General features: G+C 47.4%; 1 protein-coding gene across 1 annotated transcript in view; it reads left to right on the forward strand.

Moving 5' to 3' along the window:
- LOC149862954 (carboxypeptidase B-like) overlaps window positions 1–13,163 on the forward strand; it is a 34,445-nt gene extending 21,282 nt beyond the window's left edge. Inside the window, exons 10-11 of the mRNA XM_090052000.1 lie at window positions 12,256–12,340; window positions 12,976–13,163. Of these exons, the coding sequence (XP_089908126.1) occupies window positions 12,256–12,340; window positions 12,976–13,163 (273 nt within the window). The remainder of the gene's footprint in view (window positions 1–12,255; window positions 12,341–12,975) is intronic.
- Window positions 13,164–13,555: the final 392 nt, after the last annotated feature.

Consider the following 13,555-nt stretch of genomic DNA (forward strand, 5'->3'; position numbering starts at 1 on the left):
GTCTCGTCCACCCATTTGCTGAGCTTGTCCAGGTCAGCCTGGATCACCCGCCTATCTTCTGGCGTGGATGCTTTGCCCCAAAGTTTGGTGTCATCGGCGAACTTGGCCAGTCCACTCCTGACTCCAATGTCCACATCATTAATGAAGATGTTGAACAGTATGGGTCCCAGGACAGAGCCTTGAGGGACCCCACTGGTCACAGGGCACCATGATGAGTGACTGCCATTGATTACAACCCTCTGGGTCCGACCATGGAGCCAGTTTCCCAGGCAGCGGATCATGGTGGAGCCAAGGCCACAACTGGCCAGTTTGGCCAAGAGGTGATCATGGGATACCAGATCAAAGGCTTTTTTGAAGTCAAGATATATGACATCAATCTCTTCTCCCTTGTCCAGGTGATAGGTCACCTGGTCATAGAAGGAAATGAGATTGGTCAAACAAGACCTACCCGCAACAAACCCGTGCTGGCTATCCCTTAGGATGTTAGCCTGGGCCAGTCCCTCAAGGATGGCCTCCTTAATAAACTTTTCTAAGATCTTCCCCAGGACAGAAGTCAGACTAATGGGCCTGTGGTTAGCCGGATGCACTCTCCTCCCTTTCTTGAAGATTGGCACCACATTGGCCTTCTTCCAGTCTTCGGGCACTACACCAGAGCGCCAGGAGTTTTCAAAGATCTGTGCCAGGGGCTGGGCTATGACGCTTGCCAGCTCCTTGAGTACCCTGGGGTGCAGATTGTCAGGGCCGGCTGACTTGAAGGTATCCAGCTTCTCAAGGTATTCCTTCACGAGGTCAGCATTTATGGAGGGTAGGGGATCCCCAACACCTGGATCTCCCTGTCCCATAGCAGGCATGGGCGTCCCGTGGGACTGATGAAAGACTGACGCAAAGTACCTATTTAATAGGTTGGCTTTATCCTGGGCGTCAGTTGTCAGTTACCCCATCTGGTTTAGCAGGGGTCCAACATTGCCCTTGCTTTTCCTCCGGCTCCCCACATATCTGAAAAAGGACTTTTTGTTGTCCTTGATGCTTAAAGTTAGTTGGAGTTCAGTTGCAGCCTTGGCTTTCCTGGTTTGCTCCCTGCAGGACCGGAGCAGCGCAGAATAATCCTCCTTGGAGGTGAATCCCGTCCTCCATCCTTTGTAGGCTTTCCTTTTTAGCCGCAGGAGGTCCCCTAGGTCCCTAGAGAGCCAGAAGGGCTGCTGTGCCTTCTTGCTGCCTTTCCCCCATGTTGGAATAGATTTAGCTTGTGCAATGAGGATCACTTCCTCGAGAAGCAACCACTCTTCTTGAACTCCCATCTCCCTGGGGTCATGGTCCCTGAGGGCCTGACCGACAAGCCTCTTGAGCTTGTCAAAGTCGGCTTTTCTGAAGTCAAGGACTTCTGTGTTGCTGATTTGCCAGCTTTACGGCGGATGGTGAAGGTGATCAGCTCATGGCAGCTGTCACCCAGGTTCCCATCGATCACTAGGTCGCCGATTAGGTCGTCCCCCGTAGCCAGTACAAGGTCGAGCAGCCCTAGGGCAGGAAGTCAGCTGGGGTCATAGGATCCCAGCAAGATAAGCATCCAATTTACTCTTGAAGGTGTTCAATCTAGGTGCTTGAACCACCTCCAATGGCAGGCTGTTCCAGACCTTGGGGGCTCGGACAGTAAAGAAATTCTTCCTTATGTCCAGTTTGAAATGGTCTTGCAGTAGTTTATCACCATTCGACCTCGTCATCCGTTGGGGTGCTCTGGTGAACAAATGTTTCCCCAGATACTGGTGGTCACCCCTTATAAACTTATAGGTGGCCATCAGATCACCCCCTGCAGATCACCTGCGCTTTTCCAGGCTAAAGAGTCCCATGTCTCTCAGCCTATCATCGTAAGGTTTCCTGAACTCTGATCATGCGCGTGGCTCTCCTCTGGACTCTCTCAAGCTTCTCCACATCCTTTTTGAATTGTGGAGCCCAAAACTGGACACAGTACTCCAGCTGCGGCCTCACCAAAGCCGAGCACAAGGGGAGAGGGACATCCTGGGATTTGCTTGAGAAGCATCTATGGATGCAAGCCAGCGTTTTGGTCGCTTTAGTAGCCGCAGCATCACACTGCAGGCTCATGTTCTTCTTGTGGTCAATCATGACCCCCAAGTCTCTTTCTTCTGTAGTGCTAGCCAGTGTAGTACTGCCGAGACTATAAGCATGCTGCGGGTTTTTCTTCCCAGGGTGGAGAACCTTGCATTTTTCAGTGTTAAACACCATCAGGTTCTCATCCGCCCATTTGCTGAGCCTGTCCAGGTCAACCTGAAACACCCACCTGTCTTCTGGTGTGGATGCTTTGCCCCAAAGTTTGGTGTCATTGGTGAACTTGGCCAGTCCACTTCTGACTCCAATGTCCACATCATTAATGAAGATGTTGAACAAGATGAGTCCAAGCACAGAGATTTGGGGGACCCCACTGGTCACAGGACACCATGATGAGTCAAGGACTTCTGTGTTGCTGGTTGACTTGCCAGCTTTACGGCAGATGGTATAGAGGGCTATACCCTGTACAGGAGGGTTCGTGCTGACAAAAGGGGCAGGGGTGTAGCTCTCTATGTGAAGGAAAGCTACATGTCCCTGCAAGCTGATGTTGGCAACCGGCATGGACCGCTAGAGACCCTCTGGGTAAAAATTCGTGGGGAATACGGCACAGGGGACACAATGGTGGGAGTCTACTACAGACCTCCCACTCAAAGTCCTGAGCTTGACCAGCAGTTCGCCCAGGAAATGACTGAGGCCACTTGCTCCAGGACCTTGGTTCTCATGGGTGACTTCAATTACCCGGACATCTCCTGGGAAGATCACTCAGCAAAATCCGAGCGGTTGCAAAGCTTTCTCTCGTGCGTGGATGACCTCTACCTGACTCAAGAAGTCTATGGGCCAATGAGAGGCAAAGCGCTGCTCGACCTGGTACTGGCTACAGAGGACGACCTAATCGGCGACCTAGTGATCGATGGGAACCTGGGTGACAGCGACCACGAGCTGATCACCTTCACCATCCGCCGTAAAGCTGGCAAGTCAGTCAGCAACACAGAAGTCCTTGACTTCAGAAAAGCCGACTTTGACAAGCTCAAGAGGCTTGTCGGTCAGGCCCTCAGGGACCATGACCCCAGGGAGATGGGAGTTCAAGAAGAGTGGTTGCTTCTGAAGGAAGTGATCCTCAATGCACAAGCCAAATCTATTCCAACACAGAGGAAAGGCAGCAAGAAGGCACAGCAGCCCTTCTGGCTCTCTAGGGACCTAGCGGACCTCCTGCGGCTAAAAAGGAAAGCCTACAAAGGGTGGAGGACAGGATTCACCTCCAAGGAGGATTATTCTGTGCTGCTCTGGTCCTGCAGGGAGCAAACCAGGAAAGCCAAGGCTGCAACTGAACTCCAACTAGCTTCAAGCATCAAGGACAACAAAAAGTCCTTTTTCAGATATGTGGGGAGCCGGAGGAAAAGCAAGGGCAATGTTGGACCCCTGCTAAACCAGATGGGGTAACTGACAACTGACGCCCAGGAAAAAGCCAACCTATTAAATAGGTACTTTGCATCAGACTTTCATCAGTCCCACGGGACGCCCATGCCTGCTATGGGACAGGGAGATCCAGGTGTTGGGGATCCCCTACCCTCCATAAATGCTGACCTCGTGAAGGAACACCTTGAGAAGCTGGATACCTTCAAGTCAACCGGCCCTGACAATCTGCACCCCAGGGTACTCAAGGAGCTGGCGAGGGTCATAGCCCAGCCCCTGGCACGGATCTTTGAAAACTCCTGGCACTCTGGTGTAGTGCCCGAAGACTGGAAGAAGGCCAATGTGGTGCCGATCTTCAAGAAAGGGAGGAGAGTGGATCCGGCTAACTACAGGCCCATTAGTCTGACTTCTATCCTGGGGAAGATCTTAGAAAAGTTTATTAAGGAGGCCATCCTTGAGGGACTGGCCCAGGCTAACATCCTAAGGGATAGCCAGCACGGGTTTGTTGCGGGTAGGTCTTGTTTGACCAATCTCATTTCCTTCTATGACCAGGTGACCTATCACCTGGACCAGGGAGATGAGATTGATGTCATATATCTTGACTTCAAAAAAGCTTTTGATCTGGTATCCCATGATCACCTCTTGGCCAAACTGGCCAGTTGTGGCCTTGGCTCCACCACGATCCACTGGCTGGGAAATTGGCTCCGTGGTCGGACCCAGAGTGTTGTAATTGATGGCAGTCACTCATCATGGTGCCCTGTGACCAGTGGGGTCCCTCAAGGCTCTGTCCTGGGACCCATACTCTTCAACCTCTTCATTTATGATGTGGACATTGGAGTCAGGAGTGGACTGGCCAAGTTCGTCGATGACACCAAACTTTGGGGCAAAGCATCCACGCCAGATGCCTGGGTGATCCAGGCTGACCGGGACAAGCTCAGCAAATGGGCAGACGAGACCCTGATGGTGTTTAACACCGAAAAATGCAAGGTTCTCCACCTTGGGAGGAAAAACCTGCAGCATCCTTATACGCTTGGCAGCGCTACGTTGGATAGCACTACAGAAGAAAGAGACTTGGGGGTCATCATTGACCACAAGATGAACATGAGCCTGCAATGTGATGCTGTGGCTACTAAAGTGACCAAAACGCTGGCTTGCATCCATAGATGCTTCTCGAGCAAATCCCGGGATGTCATTCTCCCCTTGTATTCGGCCTTGGTGAGGCCGCAGCTGGAATACTGCGTCCAGTTTTGGGCTCCACAATTCAAAAAGGATGTGGAGAAGCTTGAGAGAGTCCAGAGGAGAGCCACGCGCATGATCAGAGTTCAGGAAACCTTACGATGATAGGCTGAGAGACATGGGACTCTTTAGCCTGGAAAAGCGCAGGTGATCTGCAGGGGGTGATCTGATGGCCACCTATAAGTTTATAAGGGGTGACCACCAGGATCTGGGGGAACGTTTGTTCACCAGAGTGCCCCAAGGGATGACGAGGTCGAACGGTCACAAACTCCTGCAAGACCGCTTCAGGCTGGACATAAGGAAGAATTTCTTTACTGTCCGAGTCCCCAAGGTCTGGAACAGTCTGCCAGCAGAGGTGGTTCAAGCACCTACATTGAACACCTTCAAGAGTAAATTGGATGCTTATCTTGCTGGGATCTTATGACCCCAGCTGACTTCCTGCCCTTTGGGCAGGGGGCTAGACTCAATGATCTCTCGAGGTCCCTTCCAGCCCTGATGTCTATGAAATCTATGAAGGTGATCAGCTCGTGATTGCTGTCACCTGGCTTCCCAGCGATCACTAGGTCATCAATTAGGTCATCACCAGTACCAGGTTGAGCAGCACTTTGCCTCTCGTTGGCCCATAGGCTTCTTGAGGCAGGTAGAGGTCATCCACACACAAGAGAAAGCTTTGTGACCACTCAGATTTTGCTGAGTGATCCTCCTACGAGATGTCTAGGTAATTGAAGTCACCCATGACAACCATGGTCCTGGTGCATGCAGCCTCAGCCAGTTCCTGGGAGAACTCCTGGTCAAGCTCTTGACTTTGGGTGGGAGGTCTGTGGTAGATTCCCACCGTTGTTACCCCTGTGCTGTGTTCCCCATGGATTTTAACCCAGAGGGTCTCCAGTTGTCCACCCTGGTCACCAATATCAGCTTGCAGGGATGTGTACCTTTCCTTAACATAGAGAGCTATACCCCCGCCCCTTTTATCTACACAATTCCTCCTGTACAGGGTATAGCCATCTATACCCGTGGTCCAGTCATGGGTGGAGTCCCACCAGGTCTCCATTATCCCTATGACATCATACTTATTGCATTGAGCAGGAGGACGAGCTTCTCCTGCTTATTCCCCAAGCTCTTGGCATTTGTGTACAGGCAGGCAAGTGTCCCCTTGGGGGCTCTTGCCTTGCCCACAGATTGTACCAGGGCTGGGGCAGGGGTGGGCTCCCTTAAATGCCTTGGCCCACTGGCTTTGCAAGGGTTGCTTAGCGGGCCAGCAGTGGCGGTAATCCCCCTGTCCCCCAATGGGCTTCGTTTAAATCCCAGTGGAGCAGGTCAGCCAGCCTGGCTGAGAAGAGCCTCCTCCCCAGGGGAGAGAGGTGGAGGCCATCTCTTCCCAGCAGCTCGCTGCCTCTCTCGCCAAAGAGCGGGCTGTGGTCACGGAACCCAAAGCCTTCCTGATGACACCAGCGCCGCAGTCTTTGGTTGAGTACATGGATCCTCCTCTCCTTCCTCAGCCCATAGCCTGAGAATAGGGAGGATCAATGAAAACACCATCTGTGCCCCCAGACCCTTTAGCCCCACTCCCAAATCCCTGTAGCGCCTCATGACCCGGCTGGGAGCGCTCCAAGCCGTGTCATTGGTGCCCACGTGAATAAGGAGCATAGGATAGTGGTCTGTGGGCTGGAGGAGTTTAGGGATCCTCTCAGCAATGTCCCAGATGCAGGCCACCAGGAAGCAGCAGAGACTTCCCAGGCTAAGGCGTCAGGGCAGCAGATTGCCTCCTCATTCCGCCTCAGGATGGAGTCTCCCACGACAAACACTTTACGTTTTGTCTTGGGGAGAGTGGAGGCGGTAGCTGCAGTTGAGCCTGTGTTGCCTGCAGGAGCTGGCAACTCTGCAGGCTCTGCTGGAGCAGCAAGAGGTGCATACCTGTTGCTAAGCGCTGGTGGGGCTCCGTCTGGGTGGCTGTCTCTGAGGTGCCAGAGGAGGGGGCCGCAGAGCCTGAGGGGACCCTCAGGGTGCAGCGTGGGCCCATCCATGTAATGCCTCTGGTAGGCTGGCTACAGCTGGGACTGTCTACCCTGGGGGGTTTGCAGGCAGGGACTCAGGCCCTCCTGCGCACCCTCCTGTTTGAACTCTGCACTAACTCATGTGCCAGCAGACAAGCACACTTATTTGCGCAGCCTGTTTGCGTGGCTCCGGTCACATGGCTCCCTGGGGGGCTGGGCAAAGTAGGGGCCTGGGTGGGGCTTGACCTTGTGGAAATGAAAGTATTACCTTATATTAAGCATGAAAATATTCAGTTTTCCATGCAATCCTTGAATGACAATGATGATGAAACCCCAGACAAGAAAATAAAATGGGTCAACTGAGGAAATTGACATGAATTGCACAAGAATTCTGTAACGTTTTCTTGGAAGAAGTACATTGTCTATCAGAACGAACACATTCTGCCTGTGTCATAAACTCCCTTCACTATTATAAATCTGGGTGTTGCCCTGCACAAAAGGGAATGTATGCTTGCATGAACCCCTAAAATTTGCCTTGTCCCTTTTCTCAGCCAAACTTCCCTTAATTTTTCTTTTAATATTTACATGTTGCTGCTCTCTCAGTGTAAGCCTGTATATACTTAATCACTTTGTTTAGAAACCTTTAGTCTGTATTTTGAATTTGCTTCCACTTTGGCCTCAGCTTCCCATGAGGTCATCCTATTCACTCATTTTCAGCAAAAATTTCCCAAATCTTCTTTAGTATTTGAATAGGCTCTAAACTGAGCTTAGATATTAGATTTACTAGATGTAGCTATCTCTTGATGTTCCTCTCATCAGGACCTTGGCTAGATGTATTACCTGACCTATTAACTTAAACCTAGAGACTGTAAAAATGTAACAGATTACTTTGTTAGCTAGATATTCTTTTCACTGCATCACTGGTTATAGGTCTCAAGAATCCTTCTTAGTATAGGAAAATTCTAATTAACAGTTAAGCCAACAAATACCATTAAAATAATTGCTAGATTATTGTATTTTTGTCAGGCAACAAATTCCATATTTATACATGGATAATTACAAATAAATGATCTAGGTACTAGGTTTTTGTAGAATGTTTGGCAGGATTCAAGTTACCGGAAATACACCGGTCACCATTACCTATTTGTTACTGTTCATGATTGGTGATATTCAACTTTTTCCATTAGGCTTATGTATTATTTACAACCCATTTGAGCCCCTGAGTAGGCTTATAGGGATCGTTAAGCCTTGTGGTGACTACCTTAATTAATTAATTAGGCCCAGATTACTATTCACTGGAAATCTAAAAACGAGGTCTAAAAAGCAATACTGTTATTTATTAGTGTTCATTTTGAGGGTACTTGTGAACAAAAACATAGAAAGGAGCTTGCAGTTACTTGGGGCTTTACAGTTGAGTCATACTTGTCTAATCAGTGGATTCATCAGCTATATTTTGCCCCCCATCTAAGTTCTCTAGCTGCTTTTTGATTGATTGTTCTATCTGTTACAATTACATGTGAATAGTATTGATTGTGGAGCACAAATAAAAATAAAGAGAAAGGATTTAGGGAGGTATGGATTCTTTTTAGATGTGGTTGTACTGGGGCAAAGAAAAGTGGCTTCTGGATATGCTCTCTTCCCTCTAACATTACTTCCTACAAACTGTTATCACATTGGACTACCAATCTTCCAATTCTTGGTAGGCTAGCTTTACTAGCAGCTTCTTCCCTCTTGCTTGTGTAGCAAATCTCCAACAGCCCCAGGATACATTTGCCTCAGTTCAGTAGCACTGGATGAGAATACGCTAACAAGGAATTCTTTGGAATGTCTGTACAGCACTCGCTGCATATAAAGAAGGGAGGATATATTAAAGATGGCTAGGTTCACATTTTGGACTTGTAGGCCCACTCTGCATGCTACATCTATTGCACAATTACTTTTTTAGTTGTTCAGTAACTTTCGACTGGCTACATGGGCAAATTAACTACCATGCCTTAAAAAGGTCCAACCAGCTATGAAGTTATTGCTTGAAAATGTGTAAAAACTTTAAAGCTGGTTTCTATCCAGGTGCAGCTGCTGTGATCTCCTAGCTGCTGGGGGGAAGGGGGGGAGCGGGGGGCACAACATGCCCCTGGATTGGGAGATCACAGCCAATGTAGTCTCTCAGCTGCAGGGGTCTGGGGGTGCTCCAGGCAGGAGTTGGGAGACTACAGTTGCTGTCATCCCCCAACCTTTGTGACCTTTCAGCCATGGGGTATTCTACATACCCACACAGCTGGGAAACCAAAATCCAACAGCTGACAGGGCTTTTGGTCTCAGCTGCCCTTGGGGTCCAGCCAGGACCAAGAGTCCCATACCTGACAGGACTCTCAGTCCTGGCTGCACCACACATATGTCAGTCAGGACTGAGAACCCCATCAGGCATGGGACTCTTGGTCCCATCTGTTCATGGTCCCCATGACTGGGAGCCCTGACAACGAAGCAGGCTTCCAGCCCCGGGAGCCTGCTTCTTGCCAACAGAGGGGGCAAGAACCCTACACCAGCAATAAGGCATGACTGGATGTAATGCGTGATCCCACAATCATGCCTCCTGCCATTCACGTGTGGTATGGCAGGAGGTGCAACTGTGTGGATCATGCATTAGATCCCATTGCACCTTTACCTGTACATGTAGAGGGAGCTGTAACACTACCACTGCAAAGGACAATCAAGGGATCCTGGAATAATTTGTGAGACAGTTAAAGTGAAGAGTACAATTTACAGCCCCAAGAAGTCTATCTTGAGCAGGGCAGAGCTTATTGCTGACAAAAGAATGGGTTTGGAAGTGAGCAGGCCCGTGTTTTTTCAAGATCCTGGGATGACATTATGATCTCAATATTCTCATCCAATAGCCCACTGACGTCAACAGAACCTGCCTCCGTGCAGCAGCCACCTCATTAGAGTGCACACTGTGTTTGAACCAGCAACAATTTGCTAAGGCAAATCTGAATTGATGATACAGGAGCAAAGATAAGGAGGCAGCTCCCAAAAGATAATCTATGAACAGTTAAAAGCTGCTTAGCCTAATAAATTATCTTGTTAGCACAAGTCCCAAGATATAGTCAGGAGGAAGACCAGTAACACATGATTTTCATTAAAGTCTAGTAACTGAAAAGTTAGGTTCAAAGGGTGTGAATTAAATAAAATAACAAGATCAGGGCATGTGGCCACTGGCTAACTGACAGGCTGCACAAGATTAAGCAAAATTTAATCACTAGAAAACAAGCTGGGAGATCAGCACAAGGACTGTCCTGGATCAAGCAGTTTCTGCAACAAATGTGGGACTAGAAACCACTGCTGCTTCCAGTTATATTGCATACATTTAGAGTGGCTCCACTTATTTCAGCAATGTTACTTGGTTTTAACTAGTGTTTAACTGGGATTTCCCCCACAAGTGAGAGATTCTTGAGAGTTCAAGAGCGCTAAACAGTATAACAGTGAAAGAAACCTCTAACTAGCACAACCAGTTGTTCAACAGGATCTACAAAAAGAAAAGAAAACCCTCAGAAAGAAATCCACACACTTGTGCCTCAATTTTCCTGATTTATCTGCAAGACCCACAGCTGACAAGGCTCACAGTGGTGGCAGCATTCCCAACACTGCCCCTACAGAGAGCCCTGCACCTGAAAAGCCTCACAATAGGGGCACCATCGCTGGCTGAGGGACTCACAGCAGGGGCAGGGAGGAGAATGCAGCTACTCCAGTGACCCTCACGAGGTGCAGGGCTGCAGTGTGGAGAATGCTGCCCGTGCTGTGTGCGTCATGAGGTGTGGGGCTTACAGCGGTGGCAGCATTCTCCCTGCTGGCCCCACAGTGAGCACCACACCTTACAAGGCTCACCAGGGGTTAGCACCAGGAACGCTGCTACTGCTGCAAGCCCCACACTTTAGGAGGCTCATAGCATCAGCAGAGTTCTCCCCGCTGCCCACACTGCAAGCCCCACAGATCCTGCTGTGAGCCTCACAGCCCATGTCAGCTGCAGGGCTTGTAGCGCAGGCATCACAGGGAAAACTGCCCCTGCTGTGAGCCCTGTCAGCTGTGGGGCCTGCAGCCATGGGACCTGGTGCAGAGGGAGCCCAGAATCATGAACCCAGGCTCCCCTGCACCAGCGATAAGATGCAATGGAATCTAATGCACAATTGTGTGGATCGTGCATTAGTTCCCATTTCACCTTTACCTGCACGTGTACAGAGGGGCACTGTACATCAAAACAGCACTCTTAAAATTATCTATACTTAGAAAAGACAGAGGCCAAAATCAAAACTCAGCAATCAAACACTATCGGTCTTTGGGGAGCATCTGAAACCTGCTCTCAGACCTAAATCTGCCTTCTGTTACTGGCCTCCATGGAATGCAGCAAACCAAAAGCCCAGATTTCTGGGGTGCTCAAAATCTACTTCTCAATGTACATTTTACAGTTGAAGCCTCTCATTGGCATAGTCAGAAGTTACCATCTTACAACAGAAAAACCTACCGTTTTAACCTGAGTTTGGAGAGTTGTGTTTTTTGATTTTTGAACAGTTTATAAAGATATGCAGAAACTAAATGGAAGTCACAGACTTGTTTAAAGTCTCTCTTCTTTGGAGGGGTAATCTATAATGTAACAAGAGAGAAACAGAAGATTTGAAAAATTCTTGGGAGTACCATATCATTTTACTGTGAACTATAGGGGGGCATACATGCAATCCCATTGCTTATTCTCATGTTAAACATCTGCTTTCAACTAATAGAATACAAGCAAATATTTGTCATCTGTTAGTAATATTTTCCATAATTTTTTACCAACGTTCTGTATGAAGAAATGGAAAAGCCACACTTTCCAAAAGAAAGGCTATAATTTTTCTTAATGCAAACACCCCGGACAGTATTTTACTGTGGATGGACTTGATCCAACTCACATTGAAATCAGTGAGAGTTGAATGGTCCCAATTTGCACAGGGACCTTTCACTGAAAAGAATGGAAGTAAAGGATAATTTATGGCCTCCTGTAAGTCACACTGGTAGGATCTGGAATCAACAAGACCCATTTCTGATTTCTCTTACACCATTTTTACTGTGCACCTCCAGTGACTAAACTAGTATTGTTCAGAATTAATACCTGTGCAAGAAGAAGACAAATAAAGCCTTGAATCTACATAGCTACCACAACAAATATGTCTACCGGGCCTAAGCCTCACTCTAATATTTCTTCACATTTTTTATTTCCGCTCACAGATACAAGCTGTAGTAATGCCTGGATCTTGTTGTCCCCTGTGTTTCCTGGCTCCATATAAAGTTCAAAATTAGGGCTATTTATTGATAGGGTATGTTTATGCTGAAGAAACACACAGTAGACATTTGTAGAGTGCTAGACAATAACGTCATGAGTATTGCTAATAAGTCTCAAAGATAAACAACAGGTGAAATCATTTTAAGCTTCTCGAAGCCCACCCCCACTACCAGGTAATGAATTAACTTGGATTTCTGAGTAAAAGCTATTAAATACCTAAAAATCATTTCTCATTCCTGATAGGATGCTCTTGCTGGTGCTGCAATTAAAGAGCTGGCTACATTGTACGGGACAAAATATATCTATGGTCCAGGAGCCAGTACAATCTGTAAGTATAAGCCTAATTGTACATAATTGACTGTAGTAAGAATTACTTGTATGGTCATTGCAAGAAAACTGTGTATCATGATGACCTAGACTTCAATATCTTCACTCACAGAGCAGTATTTTTCTTCACAAGGAGTCCAATTACATTCATTGTATAAAAATACATCTACAGCCTTCCTGGTTAAACAAATGTGTGCAAACTAATGCCCATGAGCTCACAACAAGATTCACTGAGCACGTATGTACTATCCAGACACAAAGGAGGTAGAGATATTTTAGAAATTACAAAGTTGGTTCTTCATTCTCCATGGCATTATCCTGTATGAAATTTAGCACCTGTCTGAAATGGAAACCAAACAAGACAAAAACTAATCTTTTTTTCCACTCCCTTAAATAATAAATAATAAAGGCAAAAATTGTCCAGGCCCTTTTTTAAGATCTATGGAGATCATTTTTAGAAATGATTCTGGGATCAGGATGTACACAAATGGTGCATTGTGTCTTACAATTTTTTTTCTGTCCTCCCCACATTTACATCTGTATGATTTGATAGACATGTGTTAGATTCTCTGCTGGCTAGCAGTGCTTTGTTGCTCCTTTCTAGCTAAGTTTTTTCCCCTCCCGTTTCAAATACAGATCCAGCTGCTGGGGGCTCTGATGACTGGGCTTACAATCAAGGCATCAAGTATTCTTTCACCTTTGAGCTCCGTGATACAGGCAGATACGGCTTTCTGCTCCCTGAATCTCAGATAGTGGCAACGTGTGAAGAGACTACGCTGGCAGTTAAATATATTGCCGATTATGTCCTTGGTCATCTATATTAGAAAGACATTCCAAAAACTAATAATAATGTGCATTTCATTCAAGTGTAGTATCCCCTGTGTCCTCTTATTACTTTTGCTTTACAGGATGCTGTCCATTCTTGCTTACATTTGAGCTTTTGAGTTAATGGAATTATCTGGAGATTTTGCTGTTAATCCCAAATAAAAGTGGCAATGACTCACCTCTTCTGAAAAGCTGACAAAACTTCTGTTATACAGTGACTGGAGTGAATACAGGAATAAGCCAGAAATTTCTATTCCAATTGTTTAGCCAGGTGATTTTTTTTTAAAGCTCCCTTAATGACATTTTTTCATATGGCCTCAATGAGTTTGTACGGGTGAACTGAGGAGCAGAATTTGGCCCCTTCTCATTAAGCTAATAGCAATCAATTTTC

The sequence above is a fragment of the Crocodylus siamensis genome, chromosome 6 (assembly GCF_052110815.1).
Source record: "Crocodylus siamensis isolate JL-2025a chromosome 6, ASM5211081v1, whole genome shotgun sequence".
Taxonomy (NCBI): Eukaryota; Metazoa; Chordata; order Crocodylia; family Crocodylidae; genus Crocodylus; species Crocodylus siamensis.